This window comes from Syngnathus typhle, linkage group LG16 (assembly GCF_033458585.1).
Source record: "Syngnathus typhle isolate RoL2023-S1 ecotype Sweden linkage group LG16, RoL_Styp_1.0, whole genome shotgun sequence".
Classification (NCBI taxonomy): domain Eukaryota; kingdom Metazoa; phylum Chordata; class Actinopteri; order Syngnathiformes; family Syngnathidae; genus Syngnathus; species Syngnathus typhle.
Genome location: NC_083753.1, coordinates 9,453,735 through 9,472,219, shown reverse-complemented (window position 1 = coordinate 9,472,219; position 18,485 = coordinate 9,453,735). Strand labels below are relative to the sequence as shown.

General features: G+C 42.7%; 1 protein-coding gene across 1 annotated transcript; it reads right to left on the bottom strand.

Moving 5' to 3' along the window:
* Nucleotides 1-97: 97 nt before the first annotated feature.
* On the bottom strand, nt 98-5,448 carry LOC133169618 (regulator of G-protein signaling 6-like). Its single transcript, XM_061301959.1, has 16 exons — nt 5,425-5,448; nt 5,182-5,317; nt 4,383-4,433; nt 4,184-4,290; nt 3,682-3,733; nt 3,316-3,380; nt 2,864-2,940; nt 2,499-2,580; nt 2,319-2,393; nt 2,161-2,262; nt 1,930-2,102; nt 1,734-1,859; nt 1,469-1,655; nt 1,246-1,335; nt 680-742; nt 98-503 (listed from the first exon to the last, which is right to left on the bottom strand). Exons 1-16 carry the CDS (start codon nt 5,446-5,448, stop codon nt 453-455), a joined length of 1,461 nt encoding a protein of 486 aa, XP_061157943.1. The 3' UTR covers nt 98-452.
* Between the last annotated feature and the right edge of the window lie 13,037 nt (nt 5,449-18,485).

Here is an 18,485-nt window from a genome sequence, read left to right as displayed (position 1 = left end):
AATCCCCAGGGGCTAGGGTTTTGGTTTAGGTTTGAGGTTAGAGAGCTAGACTTTCAAAGTAGGTTTTGTATACAAAAAAAATGGAAAATATGGTCTCAGCTGGTCTTTATTGCTGCAAATCAATAGACCCATGTTGAATATTTGGCAAATAAAAAAAAAAAGACCGCTTTTTAGCATTTATTTCCCAAACAATGTGCTCTTATATAGACATACACAGTATACAACGATATAAAATATAAACGTATCCATTCATCCAACAAACAACCCATCGTGTAATGAAGCTGCGTTGTCATGTTGCCAAGTAGTACTTCCCCTCCTGTCAGCGAATCTGCTCTTGGAGTCCATCCCAGCAGGCTCCGTGCCGTGCAGAGTTTGAGTGCCGACGACCAGCCCTGTCCCGTGTGGTCGTTGTGGTCCGTATAGCTCGACGTGCCCACCGTAAACAGAGTGTGTCAGGATGACTGCATCAGGCCAGATAGACGCTTGCCCGTCAATGACTTGCCCTGGAAAGTCCAGTCAACATTTAAGCATGGATGAGTATTTTAAATTCTTAAATAAGACATTTAATCAGCTAGTGAATAGCCAGCATTAATAGAGTGTATAACTGCAGGTGGGCTGTGTAAAATGGCGGTGAGGCAGCCATTTTGTGTTAATGAACGACTTCCTTCGAACTACTTACCACACTGCGGGTGAACTTCTCCAAGGAAGTGCGACGACCTTGTTCAGAGTCTGCAGGTTGTTGCTATGGAAGGGTTGGGGTCAAGTACAGCACAGGGGTGGATGAGATGGGCGGTGATGTTATTAGTTAGCGGGGAAATGGTCAGGAAGCACAAAATTGAAGGGTCAAGGACTCAAACATGGAAGGGGGGGTAAGCACAGTTGTAACAGCAAGGACAGAGAGACTGGTGTGAACACAAGTAGCATTTTGCTAAAAAAAAAAAAAAAGGCCATTAATTTTTAAAACGGGGCCTTACTAAAAATGTCTTTTTTTTTCTTTTTCTTTTTTTTAAAGCCTTACTGTACATTGTCTTTTTAATATATATATTTTTTTATACATCAGCTTACTATACATTTCTTTTTAATTAATTTATTTTTTATATAAAAAAAAAAGCCATGGTCAAAACTCTATTTTGGAAAACAGGATTGTCTATAGAGCAAGAGTATTGAATGTCTGTTAAAGGCACAAAAACAAAGCAATCAAAGCAGATGTGAATGAGATGTAAAGAACACCAAGCAAGAGCTCACCTTCTTTCTGGCAAGCAGGAGGTCTTGGTAGCTGCTGGATCGCAAAAAGCGTGCATAGCTGTCACTTTTCATGAGCGTGAATATGTGCTCCTGAAACAGAAGGAGGGTGAAGAAATACTCATTTCTGTATAGTTCCATCTTTTCTGGCAATACCAAGAGGATTGATTTGTTGTCCATTATTTTCTATTTTTTAGATGAGACCAACAAATCGATGATGCATCACCTGAGCATCCTCAAAGCTATAGCGCCCGGGGTCCTTCAGGTTTTGGCTGGTGCGCTCATAGCTGTGAGAGTCCAGGTTGATGGAACTTGGGGCTCCCTCGGCCAGAAATTCCTGCCAGATTTCTTGCGCCCTCGAGGGGACATCTTGCAGTGGCTGACGCTTCAAATCCTGCACCGCCAACCAGAAGCTGAAACGGTAAAAAGAAAAAGTTAACTCGCAAAGCTTGAGTTTCAAAGTTTGAGACTGTTTTTCTCACAGGTCTCACCGCAAGTTCTCTGAGCTGAACTCCGACTCTAGGAACTTGAGGAACTGTTCTCTTCCTGCTGGATCTTTAAGCGCTTCCTCCAAGGAGAAGCCCCACTTCTTCACTCGCTGCTGGGTGGGCTCATGACTATTCCCAAACAAAAAAACAAAGTAGTCAAAATGGTGGAACTCAAACTCACAAATGGGTTCAACTATACCTTGCTTCCAGGTCCCAGAAGGTGGTGTCATCACTGATCCAAGGGTTGGAGGGGTCAACCGCCGACACGAGCGGGTCGTACTCTGTGAACTGCTCGGTGTGGCCCATCAGACTGTCGGCCACTTTGGAAACCTTCATGCAGTGTCGGCCCAGCTGGATGTTGAGGAAGGTGATCTGATGGGCGGAGCCAGACATGAGGAGTTGAAGGAGGAGAAGGCATCAAGTACCGTACCTCCTTCTCAATGTCTTCTTGGGTGAGTTTTCTGGCTGGAGGAGAGCTGATGTGGACTGGACTCGGCTTACTCTGTCCATCATCTGGCGCCCCGTAAACCGACTGGAACCAGCGTGGATGTAAACACCAATATGTGCAAGTTCCTCTTCTCCACTCACCTTTTTCACCCTGTGTGGGTTCTTCTCTCGGCGACACTTGCGGATGTCCATCTCGGTGGTGTTGACGCAGCCTGGCTGTGGAAGACGGGCGGGTGGGAGCGCTTCTGAGTTAGATCACCGTGGCACTATGCTTTTTTGCCTTTCCTTTTTTCAGCAGAATAACTTTTGGGAGTGACTCACCACGGGTCGGTGAACATCCCAGAAGGCCCTCTCTTGACTATCCAGGACCTTCCTGTCAGCCTTGTCCTTCTTTCTGTCAAGTCTGTTTAAAAGATATGCAACCGAATCAGGTCAGTATAAATGTTGTTGTTTTTTAAACTGGTTAAAAACAGAATGAATGGAATGAAATGAAACTTTCCAATGGGGAGATTGGGAACATGTGTTTTCGCATGCGCGCCAACAGAGGGCAGTGTTGGAAACAAATCCGTCATGCAGGTGGATGATGAATATTGGCGGTCCAGTGTGGACTAGTAGAGGAAAATAACTTGAAGTGAGATAACATGCATGCAGCCACTGCTTGACTTAACAGCAATCACGTGACTCACTTGACTTGTGCTTCAGCTTGCATGAAGATGAACTCCCATTTCCTGGCAAAAGACCTTTGCAGCCGGGCAAGGTTCTCCTGCAAAATCCAGCAGTGATTCCATTGAGCAAATATATTTATATTTATTTACAATTTTTCCCTCCCTGCATAGACTAGCAAACTTTATCGTATTATGGCGGACTTAATAAAAGCATCTGTCATCCAATCAGCACATGACCCCATTCCAAAGAGAGAAAACATTTGGAGAGCCATCAAACGGGTGTTAAACAGTGAGCCTAATGAGGCCTGCAGCCCTAAAATGACCTGGATATGAGAGACAGGAAGTAAGCTGGACAATGCTTCCTAGAGCCCTCCATTAAATAACCCCACTTCTTCCTAGGAATTTACAAAAACGCTAGATGACGTAAAAGCTTGTCATTTAATCACAGCATTTTCTGGGAAGTAAATACTTACAGCCTCGTAATCGGCGAGCTCCAGCCTGGCTTTGTTCTGCATGGTGCGCTTGCACAGGTAGATGGCTGCGGGGCCATACGGTGGTGGAGCGTGTAAAGGGCACAGGAGGTAGGTTGGGGGGGTTACAAAAAAGGGGGCGTGTTCGACAAAAGAAGGTCATGCAATCAGTTGTACAATGTCCATGAAGTTATTTCTTCTTCTTGTATAAAATGGCTGCGGTTCAACAAATCGTTTGAAGCATACCAAAAAAACACCCGACAACAAGCAGTCTACTTTTGTCTATATATGTACAGTTCATTAAAGGTTCCCTTTCATTTTTATTTTTTTATCGAGTACAATATTATTCATTGCACAAAAGTGACTCACCATAATCTGTGTTCTCAGGTTCCCAGCAGTTTGAAGGCCAGAAATACGGAGACTGCAAACAGAAGGATACAGGTTTTTGATTATTTTTTTTTTTTTTAGTCCACATAGCTTTCTTTGTTGCCGAGACAAACGATCATCTTCCACATTTCATCTCCTCCCACTTGAACATTTGACCGCAACTCCATTTTTATTTGACGCCCTCCCCATCGTCGTATCCATGAAGATGCAGGAGCTATCCATATTTCATTCCCTCTTGCAACTAATGTTCCGAGCACAAGTTCATTCCCGAGTCGATTAATAATACATTACTCCTATCTTGCATGCATTCTTAATCGCAGAGCAGAATTAGAACTTGAAGATATTTCCAGCCGCAGTGTGTCAAAGAGGGAAATGGATTTGCTTCTTTTAATGAACAAATAGACAGATCAATATGCTTTTAATTTACATTTGATCTACAGCTCGTTAAATCTCTCGCTATGGAGATGACTTGATATTCGATTACCTGAAAGCGGTAAAGAGTTCCATCATCTTTGAGGGCCAGAACGTGGTCAGAGATGGGGAAGATGTAGCCGTGAGCTGCGATCAGACTTCCCAAGTGGATGGCCTCGGCTATGGAGATAAAGGAATCTTTTAAAAAATAAAAAAATAAAAAAAAGCAGCACCAACGCGGTTAGCATCAATTGACTTCGCCGTGCGTATACCTGGATCGTCTATTGAGAGGTTTTTCATCAGCCACTGAACAATGTCCACCCCTGTTCAGAAGGAGAACATTGCTTTAAACGGGTCACAGCACCATGTCTGAAATACTTTGGACAAAGGTTGCAGTCTAAAGAGAAATTGGTTTTAGTTCCAGGTCACAACAGTCTCAAAACGGCCATTTCAAAAGACTTCAGCTTGAGAAAACCAAAGAATAAAATAACTAAAATAAAATATACAAAAATAAAGTAATATCATAATATAAAAAAATATATTTAAAAATAACTTATGAAAGAAATGCAAATCTATTTTATGTCAATTAAATACAACTGAGCTGTACTTAACTGGCATTCAGCACCACAATATCGAGTTTCCCTAGTCAGCCTAGAATTATTTTTTACACTGAGCAAATAAGATGCAGGTCATAGCTGTGTAAACATGCAATAGCTTTCTCTGCTCCTGGACAGCATAAAATTGCTCCATGTGCCGAGCGAGATTGTCCGTCGGGTTGAGGAGTGACTCAAACAGCCAGGAGACAAAGATGAATCATCACGTAATGAAGGATCGCCGTGCCTACGCACAAAAACAGCAGCCAAGCAAGTGGCGGCAAGGTCAGCGGCCCACAATGGTCGCTCTCCTCATAGTGACTTGTGGGAAATGACATCAGCAGTCTCCTGCTGTGACAGCTGTAATCTAAATGAATCCCAAAGGTCAAGTTTGCTTTGCGACTCGAATGTTTGCTCACATCTATCAAGCGTATTACCGAGAGCGGCGTTATTGATGTAGAGAATGCGTCGCGCTCACCTGATACCACACTGGGGATTTTGGAAAGGAAGCTTTTGACAGTCCGGATAGCGACGCCTCCCGCTTTCTCATCTTGTATTCTGGTGACCATGGCCTCGATCTGGAAGGGGTATAAAGTAAGATTACAAGTTACATTCTGATTGGATGTTTACAATTTGACATTTGTACAGCCACCAACTATACGTTCGACAATTAATTCAACTCCCAAGCCATGCTTGAAGTCCTTTTCATGTGATATTGGACCTTATTATTTTGAGAAGAACTCATTGCCTTGCCTTTAGGATGATGGCACGCAGGCAACATGAGGCAACAGAAAGGTCTCCGCCTATCTCTTGGATGTACCCACTAATGGCAACTGTGGAGGAGCAACATGGCTGCGAGGGTGAGATAACGGCTCTTTGTTCTTCGCTCTAACCATTATCTGAAGGACACTTGTGTATCTCACCAGAGCGTATATATAGATCCACATACACACACATACACGATTTGTAAATTGCTATGGAGGCACAAAGATTAGGATGCTCCATCTAATCTGGAATAGCTGCTATAGACATAGAACAATAGGATATATGTAATAGAATTTCAAAGAACTCAACATGACAAAAATGGCTGTTAGTAAAAGTCATTTTCAGAATTGCATAGGCCAGGATGTCAGTACTTCCTCCAACATGGGCTCATGTGTGATATAGGCAGGTTGTTCGAAAAACGAATTAAATCCCCGTGCCCTTTTCAGAGCATGTTGGCTGGTAATGAACGTATTGAACCAGGGCAGTCTTCCGCAATGAGGCTAGAGTACACCCCCCCCCCTAGAATATAACAATCAACATTCACGAGATTCCAGCTCAGATGATATTCTCATTGCGTAGTTCCACCTTTCAGCACACAGACTTCTATAAATTTGCCATCTGCAAAATCTATACTTGGCTCTTAATCACTAAAAAAGATCCAAGAGAATTAAACGATCGTGAGCATAACAAATTATAACCTGACAAGATATTTAATTTCACAAAGTTGAAACGCGTTCATCCGAGTTGCCATCAAGTAGTATAAAAACTTCAACAGTGCCTTGTTTATGCAGCTCAGTTGCAAATTTTCAACTTACTCATGCCAGCCCTCTTGTTTTCCCGATTGCCATTTTGACCTCTGAGACATGCTGGGTGAATAATGAATGTGTTCCAGCTGGTGCGTGATGCTCTGCGGGGTGAGGTGAGAATAAATCCCCTGTCTAAAACCTGACACACAAACAGCTTTGGGTTGCCAAGTCACCATGAATCTGACACGTAAGGTTCATTGCAACAAATTGAAATCCTTTTGGGATGGGATCATCATCATGATATAATGCATGCAAACAATTAAGTCGATTCTTGGCGTTACGCATGGGGAGCACACCCTCTCCCAAGCATCTGATGTTCACTCATCCATGTCTCTTATGAAATTGCCATCGCCACAGGAATAACCGGGCATCTGAGCGCTTTATGTTGTCCGCAAACAGCTCCCGCTGCTGTGGAGCCAATAGCTTTCCATTATAATCCCTGTAATCATTTGTCACCACTTATTGTAAAAGCACTAAAGTTAATTGAGTGAATGCGGCCGGGGATCGACAAATCCCTCAAAGGTGGAAGATGTTTGTTGGTGAAATGTAACATTGAGCATATGTATTTCAGATGGACAGCCTTGAAGGAGGGGGTCAAATAATTTAGCATGAGTGTCTTTTCACAATGTTAGCAAACCTAACATGTTTTGATAGCATAAAAGCCGAGCTAGCGCTAGATATAAAATAGCCGTAAGTTATTCAAATGTTTTTTTTTTTATACTTTCCAATTGTGCTCTTAAGGAGTTGAATAACTAGTTTAATCATTAAATAAAATCATCTTTCTTATCTTTTTGTCACCTTTGACTTTTTGCCTCTGTTGGATGAACAGTGACTGGTAAAGAATTTTCGTAGCTTATGGAGCTTCATGAATCAAATCAGGATGCTTTGTTCCACTTTGTGCACAAATAGAAAGCATAAAAGAAAATTCCAGCATTTTTTTTGTTTAAGTGGAAATTAAGTTAAGTAAGAGGTGACAAAAAGAACTCCGAGTGGCACAAGACAGTCACCAGAAGATGAAAATTCTCCTAAACCCACAACTTGGGTTAGGTCAGATCTAATTTGCAAAATTTCAGAGCTTTTCCCCCTCATGTCCTTTCTTCAATGCCCTGCGGGGATCCCAATTTAATGATCCCCAAACTCGATTGCCCACCGAGTCGGAAGCTCCGGGCGTCTCCAACTGGGATGCTGTGCCTCACTTTGAACCAATCGCATGTTAATGTTGGGGAGAACATTATCATAAAAAAAAAAAAAAAAAGTCCAGCTAACCCACGGCAACGTATGAGGTCACCTTGCTGCTGATGAGACTCAAGGAGGCCAGAAAAAGATGTTGTCCCCTCTTGTAATTGTCTGGTGTTAGCGACTCCATGTGTTGCTAAGGGCTTGAGTGGAGTAAAAAACAGTGATAGTCCACTCCGAAACAAAGTGCAGATAGGAGAGGACGAAAGCTACTCATAAAAGAGCAGCTGTCTGAAATGGAGTGTATCAGCAGCGTGTTGATTTTGCTCCGAGGACCACGAAGAGGGGTTGCCAAGGGCCTGTCAAAAATGAATCACCACTCGCAAAAAGGTCATTTGCTCAGGAGGAAGCGGATCACATCAGTTCACCGTGGGGGGGGAGATAGTTTACTCAAACGAGCCATGCAAAAGCAATTTCCATTCAACACGGGCAGCTATCACCTCAAACACCTTGACGTCCTTCTGCATTCACAGCACCTGAGAGGTTTGCTTTGCTTTACAGCGTGCATATGCTAAACAAATCAAAGCCGTGACGTAAATGGAAAGAGGGGCACGCAACGTGATGAGACACAGGAAGTGGGATGTGGAAAAATTGCCTATTTAGAGCTTCTTGAAGTCATTCTTTGTTCATTTGTGGTATTTAAAAGCAATTAATATAAGCTACTTTTAGGGAGACATGAGTTAGTCAAGTACTACCTAGCTATTGATAGGTGGTGGCATGCTAAAAAATGGCTGACAAAAAATGGAAACCTCCATGCACGGGGGTATTTAGTAGCTTTATTTATTCAACCAGAACTGTTCCTCCTCTGGGCTCAGTCGTAGTACGAGCGTTACGCAACTTTACCAGGCGCAAAGAAGAAAGTTGAAGAGAGTGCGACGGCGTCTGCCGACAGCGGAGAACGCCGAGCTATTTTGAGGACGCTGGGAGGGAAGATGTGGGAGCTATGGGAGCTTCACACTCGACGCGAGTCGCTTTATCTCATTGCCAATTTAGAAGCATGACTGCTCGTCTGAGCTAGCAAGCGCTCGCCTTTTGCAAGAGGCGGCCGAATTTAAGTTCCGCTCTCCTGCGCCCGATACGTCTTCATTTTGAAACTCCTGCTGTGATTTCTGCAGGGGATTGGTTGGAGGTGCTGAAACGGCAGAACCATCTGTCTAAAGTTGATGCTCATCCATCCCGTCGACGCTTGCTGTTAATTGGGTTACAGAGGAGGAAAAGCAAAGTTCACTTCCTTGTCTATATTGATGCATCATCATCCATTGATCCATCAAAACGTTCTTCTATAGTAGCGCTGATGATGGACGTCAATATTTACACCGCTCAAGTTTCCAAATAATTCATGTAATCAATTGTTTCACTCCCTTCTGCTCTTTGTGTTGCCGTGTGTTCCACATTAAGCATCTCTTATATGCTTGCATGTAGTCACCTCAGGTTCTCTTAACCTTTTAACGTGCATGGATTTCCTGTCATGGCTGGTGCTGGTGCAAGGAAAGGACGTGTTATTACTCACTGTGGTCAGACAGTCACACACGGCAAACTTGACCTTCCTTTTTTTTGTAGGCTTTGCAAGTCATTGGACCTCGTTTATTAATAAATGCGCAGAAATGTTTGCTAGGTTGCAATTTTAGTCCTGGGCAAAGCTCGCTGAAATAGAGTCCCCCCCCCCCAACCCCAACCAAATAGGTTCCAGATCAGATAATTGGCTTTTGGGTATTTTCTGATTTTCTAGTAATTTGTTTTCCACTTCATCTGTTCCCTGCTGAAAAAAACCCCAGTAGTAAAAGTAGTAAAGTTTGTAATTTTCAATAAACCCTGGAATAGCAAAATATGTTCTAATCTAAATGCTAAAAACTCCATGCAGTTCAGTTTTAGCCTGATTTATTGACTTGCAGGATGCCAACTTGCATATGCGCACGCATACAAAGCGAGGTTCCAATTCTAAAAGAATATTTGGTCAAGTGCTCATTTCCGGAATCGAACCAAGTTCTTTCCGAGCAAGAGCCCTTGTCTCTAACCAGTCAGCTATCTCGGTCTCGAACCTCCGGGCCATCTGCAGATTTTTGTACTAGTGATGTGCATTCCAGTTCTCTGAAGTGAATTGAATCTTTAGAATCGGTTCACTCAAAAGATTTGTTCAAAAGAATCCTTCACCGAATCGTTCGCTACACTTTCTTATTTATTTATTCTTTTTTTTTTTCTACCTCGTGTAGTGTACCTATTGAAGTGTCCATGAGGTGTACCTAATCACAGGCCACTTCATTAGGGAAAAAGCTTAAGTGAAAGTGAAAAGTGTGTGTTTGTGTTTGAATAAAAGGTTGAAAAAAAATCCGTTATGCCGGTGTTACGTGTCAAATTGCTCCCACGTTATCTTGCTCCCTGTTTCGAGTTACGACTGTTATTGTAAGGCGAGTTACACACTTTTGTGTTTCGCGACTGCTGATTTGTCACAGCGACTTGGACCTTCCTTCCCTGATTCCAAAACTGTTCAAATTCTCAATAAAAACGCTGAACGAAACGTCTAGTTTGCATTTCCGACTGGCTGCAAAAAAGTAGCATACACTAAAAAAAAAAAAAAAAATAGAAAAATCATCGACGGGATTTGAACACGTGAGCAAAGAAGTAAGAAATGTTCACTTGGTGGGTGCTTAACCGCTGTGCTACCGTGACACTCAAAAGTTCCATCAAATAATAGTCAATATAGCCAACAATACCACCAATCAGACAGCCAATCAGGAAGTGGCCTGTTATTAGGTACACCTGAAAATGGCGGTGTACCTAATGGAGTGTCCAAGTGACGTCAGAAATCAGACAACCAATCAGGAAGTGGCCTGTTATTAGGTACACCTGAAAATGGCGGCGTACCTAATGGAGTGTCCGCGTGATGTCACCGATCAAACAGCCAATCAGAAAGTGGGGGTGAGGGCGGGTGTGGCACTTTTCACTTTCAGTTTAGCTTTGCCCATGATTTTTCCCTACTGAAGTGGCCTGTTATTAGGTACACTTGAAAATGGCGGTGTACCTAATGGTGTGTCCGTGTGATTCCCTCGTTAAGCGCACCTGCGTGAAAAGTTTTAGCTCCTACAGAACGTGAAAAGAGCTAAAAGTTTTCACGCAGGTGCGCTTAACGAGGGTCACTTGGAAAACATATTGGAACGCGGCCCCGAGGACTAGAGCTTGACACCTGTGACCTTTGACCATTTTTCCCTAATGAAGTGGCCTGTTATTAGGTACACTTGAAAATGGCGGTGTACCTAATGGAGTGTCCGTGTGATTTCCTCGTTAAGCGCACCTGCGTGAAAAGTTTTAGCTACTGCAGAACATGAAATGAGCTAAAACTTTTCACGCAGGTGCGCTTAACGAGGGTCACTTGGAAAACATATTGGAACGCGGCCCCTCGAGGACTGGAGGTCGGCACCCCTGGTTTAAGGGAAAAGTGCCACACCCGCCCTCACCCCCACTTTCTGATTGGCTGGTTGATCTGTGACGTCACTTGGACACTCCATTAGGTACACCGCCATTTTCAAGTGTACCTAATAACAGGCCACTTCATTAGGGAAAAATCATGGCCAAAGCTAAACTGAAAGTGAAAAGTGCCACACCCGCCCTCACCCCCACTTTCTGATTGGCTGTCTGATTTGTGACGTCACTTGGACACTCCATTAGGTACACCGCCATTTTCAAGTGTACCTAATAACAGGCCACTTCATTAGGGAAAAATCATGGCCAAAGCTAAACTGAAAGTGAAAAGTGCCACACCCGCCCTCACCCCCACTTTCTGATTGGCTGTCTGATTTGTGACGTCACTTGGACACTCCATTAGGTACACCGCCATTTTCAGGCGTACCTAATAACAGGCCACCTCATGATTGGCTGGTGGATCTGTGACGTCATTTGGACACTCCATTGGGTACACCGCCATTTTCAGGCGTACCTAATAACAGGCCACCTCATGATTGGCTGGTGGATCTGTGACGTCATTTGGACACTCCATTGGGTACACCGCCATTTTCAGGTGTACCTAATAGCAGGCCACTTCCTGATTGGCTGTCTGATCGGTGACGTCACTCGGACAGTCTATTAGGTACAGTCTATTTGTATTTGTTGGATTGTAGTTGATGGTGTTATTATACCGAATGTGTTTGTGTTTGAATAAAAGGTTGAAAAAAAAATCCGCTATGCCGACATTTGTTATTTTGGGGGACTCCAACTCGTATAACAACGTAAAACACATACATATTGTCATATAAAGCAGTTAACCAAATGTCTGATTTTTGTTTTAATTGGGGAGTATAAAAACAAGGAATAAAACACCAGACAAGTTTTAACATAAATGTTTATTAAAATAATAATAATAAACGTACATTTCAAACCAGCAAACTAATGTAAAATTGCAGTAGATATATTGGATAACAATATTTAGGCGTATAAATGCATACACGTTATTTAGAAACTACTATAAGTGTTATAAAATAAAGATTACTCGAAGAGAAGCATAATCTCCCCGTTTTTGCATAACTGCGCATCGCTTCATGCAATAAAGTTAGCCGTTAGCCTGGAGAAAACGTGCATAAAAGAAGTGGTGTTTAAGTGAGTGATTCCTTCTTTCCTTGGCAAATCGTAAAACATTCTGGTTGACATAATTCACGCCAGGAGAGGGAGACGCAACACGTTCGCTGACTGATCCGTTGATGCACGGGAAGGAAGACAGTTGACCCATTGATTCGTTCGCGAACGGGAAAGTCAGGATTCGTTCCCTCACTGCTCCGTTCTCGCGATGAACTGGAAATGCAAATCACTGACTTCTTCGTGAACGGTAAGTGACGTCATTTTCTTCTTCGTTTTGTTTTACGGCGAGGTGGCATCAATGTGCATTACCGACATCTACTGGTTAAAGTCATATGAACTGAATAAATCACTTTCTAAAGTGATTCGTTCGCTCTCATTCACTAAAAAGAGTCGTTCTTTTGACGAATCATTCACTCACGAGCCAACATTACCTCTCACCTGATCTTTTTTTTTTTTTTTTCAGGCTTAATCCCTGTGAAATTAAAGAGGCGTGTTCCCTGCTGGGTGACAGATTTCCAATGTTGGCAATAAAATCAGGCTACCTCCAACTTGGCTGAGGTAATAAAATTCCAGTGGCAGAAAAAATCTCACCCTCAAGCGCCAAGAGGCCACACGCGGCGGCCACACCGTAATACGCTTTGGTGCCCTCAGTCCCTGACTCGTTTCTTCCCGCAGAGGCGCTGGCCTTCATCACGCTGTCACCCGGCCCGGTCTCAGCCCATTCATCTAATTACCATCCTTTTATTGCTGTTTAATGAAACTGAACCAAGCCTGAAGTGGTCTGGGCGAAACGTGCTCAATTTCACCAAACGTGGAAAACATGGAATCAATAGACGGTGAAGCGCTACACTGGTTTTATGGCATTAAAGGCCTCGCTCACTGCTAATTGATTACCTATAATGTCAGCAAAGCACCCCGAGCGCGGGCTAATGCGCGGTCGACGCAGAGCGATCACATTTGGCTGGAAATAGACGATGCTGAAAATGGAGCCTAAAAGCCAGAATATGAAACAGCGCCACCGCATTTTGTTCAATTATTCAATCCTCTGTCCATAAAATAGACCTGTCGTGCCAATCTCAGAATCTCTCACAAAAAATTAAATAAAAAAAATAATCAGGTTTTTGTGGGATGATCCTCCAGTCTATTAAATAAGCTCCAAAAACTTGGAAATTAAAAAAAGTTATAGATTTGTCCTCGGCCATACAAGTTATTGATGAAACTATTTCAGTGGAAGTAGGCTCACGGGAAGGTTTCCAAACTGATTCTCAAACTGAAGTGCTCAATGGTGGGAACTTTTCAATTATCTAGTACTAATTTGCATATTTTATTAGTCACTCAACCAAATTCAATGAACACATTGTGAAAGTTGCTACACCAGCCACACCTTAGGTCATCTCATTTCTATGTGCGGCTGCAAAGCTTAACTGAGCAAGACTAATCGGCAAATCAGCGGCCAGGTCAAGGATCCTGCTCAGGATGCAGGTCCATGTTCGGGAGCCGAGCCACACGTCGCCAGTCTGGCCTCGCCGGGCTTTCCATCAAGGCAAGGTGATTAACAATTTTGACCTGATGAACCATTCCGGTCTCAACCTCGAATAAGAGATCAGGAGGGAGTCACAAGACACACGTGACGGGCAGGACGTCCAACAGATTATTGTGCCACATATTGCAGGCCCAGCTATCTATTTTCTTTAATTAGCAGAATGGTGAGAGAGAGAAACTGGGACATGTGCAAACATTCCCAAAGAAGATCCCCCAAGGTTTGAACAAAGCAGGCCTGAAAATGGGAAGGAAGGCAAATTTCAGTTACATAACACCGCTGCCGGTTTTGCAGCATCTGCGCTGTTAACTGCGCACATCATGCTGATCTTTCGGAATGTATTCGCAATCATTACATCATCCTCCAGAGATGCCATTGCATCTTCATCCACACTCTCCAGGTCATCTCCAAGTATAGCACGCTCGCTCGTTCTTTTAAAATGTGTTAGTCTGATTTCAATCATCTTTTACAGTAATTAAAAAACAATCAGACAGCACAGAAGGTGCGCCTGAAGAGGTGTTGATCATTTGCCAGGAACATATAGCCAAAAAAAAAACCTCTAGCTTCATAATGACGTTACTTTGGGCGTTAGGAGATTTGCATAAACTATGGCGGAATATCCAGTAAAAGGCAAAAACTAAAACTAATAACATTTATGGTTAGACTCCATTTGAATAAGTCATGGTGGCTTTGTTGCAGTCGTGGCTTGTTTACGTTGTCAGCGCTAACTATGATAGCATTGCTAGCTGTGTCGGTGAAGCTAAATGAAGTTTTCCTGTGATAAATACCTTTTCATGACCACATGCCATTATGAACGACGAGGTGCTTGGCTTCAGTCTGACACTAAACTCCAATTATAAATGACTTGAAACATATTTTTCATTTTACTTTTCTGAAGTTGAGTCCAGTTGGTTTTCCTCTACTCTGGATGAAGCATTACGGACCCTTTTTCCCCAGCCATGAATGTGATTTGCCCACGGCCATCGCATGCAGCAATTCGATAATGATACTTTTTCCCTTGTGGATTTTTTTTTTTTTTTTTAAATTGTGTGTAATATTTGCTGAGGTGTTGAGCTGGGTTCAAAGGTGACAGAGGAATTGCTGACTTTTCATCATGACGACCTTGTCTGGCAATGACAAAGCGGCACAAATTATCCTATATAAATATATAATAATAATAATAATAATAATAATAATAATAATAATAATAATAATAATAATAATAATAATAATAATAATAATAGTAGCCTCCGTGTGCTTGCAAACGGCCTTTTCAGCAAGTGTGGAAAAAGTGGGAGGCTCAGGGGGCTCATGAATGTGGGACATGGTGGTCTCACGCTACAGGATGAATGGACACTCCCTTCTTATGGACACACAAAGCTTCCTATTAGCACCCGCCAAAGCATGCATAAAGAACTTTTACATCTGATTAAGAAGCACACAAACATTGGCGGCACATGTGGACGGACGCTTGTTACTGTCGAGCGGCCAATAGAGAAGCTGTTGGCACAGGGCGCCCTGCCCTAGCTGGAGAAAAGCCTTTTAGTTCACTCGCAAGCGGTTCTCTAGGTGAATAATCCTGTCAACAGCGTGGCGCCTGCCAAAACACTCTAAATCATCATCCAATTATGATGCCTTTCCGTTGGACTTCCAGCATTCTGCTGAACTGGAAAGCAGAGCAGTATTCATGGAAGAGACAACTTGTTTTATCAGTGTGTGTGAAGCCAACTTGGACAGCGAGCAATGCTGGCACTTAGCATGGAGGCTTCAGTGAGATAAACGCTCTCTTGGCGCAAAACAGACCAGGATAGTGCCTTTTATACATGATAAAGCACAGAATGCTTGTCCTAAGTGAAGACTGCAACTATAGTGGTGTAAGGAGGGTTGCCAGAACTAAGGGCAAGGCAAGTTTGATGTCCCCCTAAGGGTTTTCTCAGCAAAAACAAAAAAATACTTTTACAAATCCCAAAGATTCTTCAAAAAATGCTGATTAAAATTCATTATCTGTTACCCACTGAAGATGAAAGTGAAGGTGGAAAAAAAAAACCCCAGAAAAATCAGACAATACCCATATTTTAGGGGGGGGGGCAGCGCCCCTGCTTTCCCCCCCTCTATCTCCGCCAGTGGATGCATTGATTTACAATGACTACGCAATTCAGAACTTTTTGGGCAGCCTTGGGACAGTTGGAAAAAAAGGGAAGAAAAGTAAGAAGAGCATAAAGTATGATGGTATGAACACTCCATCTTCAGCAGCAAACTGTATTCTGTCTACAAATGCCCAAAGCAATAATGTGTCCAGCAGATGATGAATAGTCTTGTTTCTCTTCCTCTTTTGGTGGGAAAAGATGCTGCAGCACCTCAAGCACATGCACAGACAAACAGCTAGCACCACTGCTCAACACTCAGCCTCACTAAGAGCCCACTTCGATACGCCCACGCAGCCGACTAATAATTTTTGCAACACATTCGTATATTTCACATGCAGTTGTTTGAACTCTTGACAAGAACATTCTGGACTCGGCTAAAATCTGACAGGTCCTAGCTTGCGTCTTCAATCTGCACACGGTGCTGCGTTGAAAAGACCGCTTGACCTCCATAAAATTTAAAAAGTACCCTGCAAAAATTTTATTTGCCATTTTAGCGCCGCTGTAATGACCATATCTCTGATAATAACCACATAAATCTACTTTATGACCATTTTGATAAATTCTCACTCTGAAGGTACAACAACAACCAATGAAAAGGTTTTATAGTGCAAAGTTTTTCAACAAGAATCCAAAATGTCCGTCAAAACTAAAGTCACCTTTGAAAATGAAAAAAAAAGGCTTAAATGAGAAATCCCGTCAGCCTTGACCGTTTTCCATGATTTCCGCACAACATGACAAAAACTCCCTTCAGGCTACACGCTGACAAGCAAAAACCTGCCGCTCCGACGAGACGCCCGGGGGCCTGAGCAACGTTACGTAATGAAGCCTCGCTCCAGCGTAATCCGCCAAGTCTTGCTGTTCGTTTGCTGCTAAAATCTTGGCCAGTGACAAAAAGCGGAAAGTGTTTGTTGTCTCCTGCGACAGTACCAACAGCCAATTGCTGCATCTGACTTCAACTCTTGATGACAATCGACGAAACCTTTCACTCGACCGCCTCCTCACATTCCACACTTGACATCTGAAAACTGTCTGACTTGTGACGGAGACACTTCTAATCCTGAGGATGCTATTTTGAACATGAGAGAGCCCAGTGTGAAAACACACACTGATATGGACGAGTGAAGGCGTCACATTCGAGGGTCATCGCTTGCCTTTCTGTAGACGATCATGTTTGGAGAGTCCTCATCTGGATCTGTGACGTCCACGCCAACCCGTTCTTCCGAACCCTCTGCCATCTTCACTCAGACCTGTCAGACAAAAACAGATGTGCCTTAAGACCAAAAATATAAAATAAAAAAGATTTTAAAAAAAATAAATCATTACAACTGAACTGATAGGCTGCAATTCTTTAAAAAATATATAAATTAAAAAAAAAAAAATACAACTGACTTGAACTGATTATTTAAAATAAAAAATAAAAAGGATTAAAAATAAATTCATTATAACTGAACTAAACATGGGCTCCAATTTTTTTGGTTATCTCGAGCACGCCACATGCAATGTACCCCGCTTTAAACATGTCAGCCCTTTCCGTTTCCAATAAATGACAGCCGTGAAATATATAATATATATAAATATGATCTCTCACATTAAAGCCCTTTCCCCACCCACTCGCCCACCGAGCACTTTGAAAGCATCTGTTAAGAGATTTATTTTTTATTTACAACCCCCGCCATCACTTTCTCCCCTCGCAAACGCCCTCCCCTCCTCTCTCTCCGACGCTCCGTGTTGAATTAATTCCGCTCCACAAAGGATTTTCATAACCCTGCCTCACACATACTTTGCCACCGAGGGCTCCTGTGTGTATTAAATGGGTTAAGGCCTTTGTTAGTCCTTTAATCGGCCTGCGTAGAGGTGGGGGGTGGGGGGTGGGGTTGTATTACATGCTCTGTACACGCTTCCTCGTGTTTGCCTCTTGCAGGAATAGACAAGTGCACTACATTGAGAGAAATAAATACATATTCACACAGCTTCATTTCTGCTTCTGTGATTCTTTTCCTTCATTGCCATCACAAAAAAAAGTAAAATCCTACGAAAGGCCAGAGGTCACCGATTGATTTATGACACCAGTCCTGGGACTTTTCTGACACACCTCATATTAAATGTTAAATTTCATATCATTTAATTCACATCAAATTACGCTGTCAGCTAAACACGTATGTGCTTTTGCAGCGGACATCTAATCTTTGGCATCGTCTCGGGCTGCTACGATTGCAGGGTACCTAATAAAGTGAAATAATAAGAATGACTGTAATAAGCTGTAATTCTAATGATACACAAAAATAATGAAAATAAATGTGTTTTTTTTAAGGGTTTGACTTTTTCTGTCTATCTGTGATGTGAAGTTTGCTGGAATGGGAAATTGTAGTTTTTGTGAACATCTCGAGAGTTTTTCCACATTGGAAAAAAAAAGAAGCTGATTTTGGGCAATAGGAATGGTCACCGTCTACACACCACTGCACAATTTAGAGTGACCAGAAAAGCCAAGTTTGCACCACAAGTCTTCCTTGAACATGCAACCTGAGCCTCAGAACACCGGCTCAGCACTGTGCAGCAAAAAAAAAAAAAAAAAAATCCTACTGTAATGCGACAATAGTCCAACTTCCCCATAAAACTGCTCCAGCATGCAAATAAAACAACCAGCAAAAAAAAAAATCATATTCCGTGCACACTGCCTGTCACTCTCATGATGTGTGTGTGCCACATGTGTGACACCTGCCAG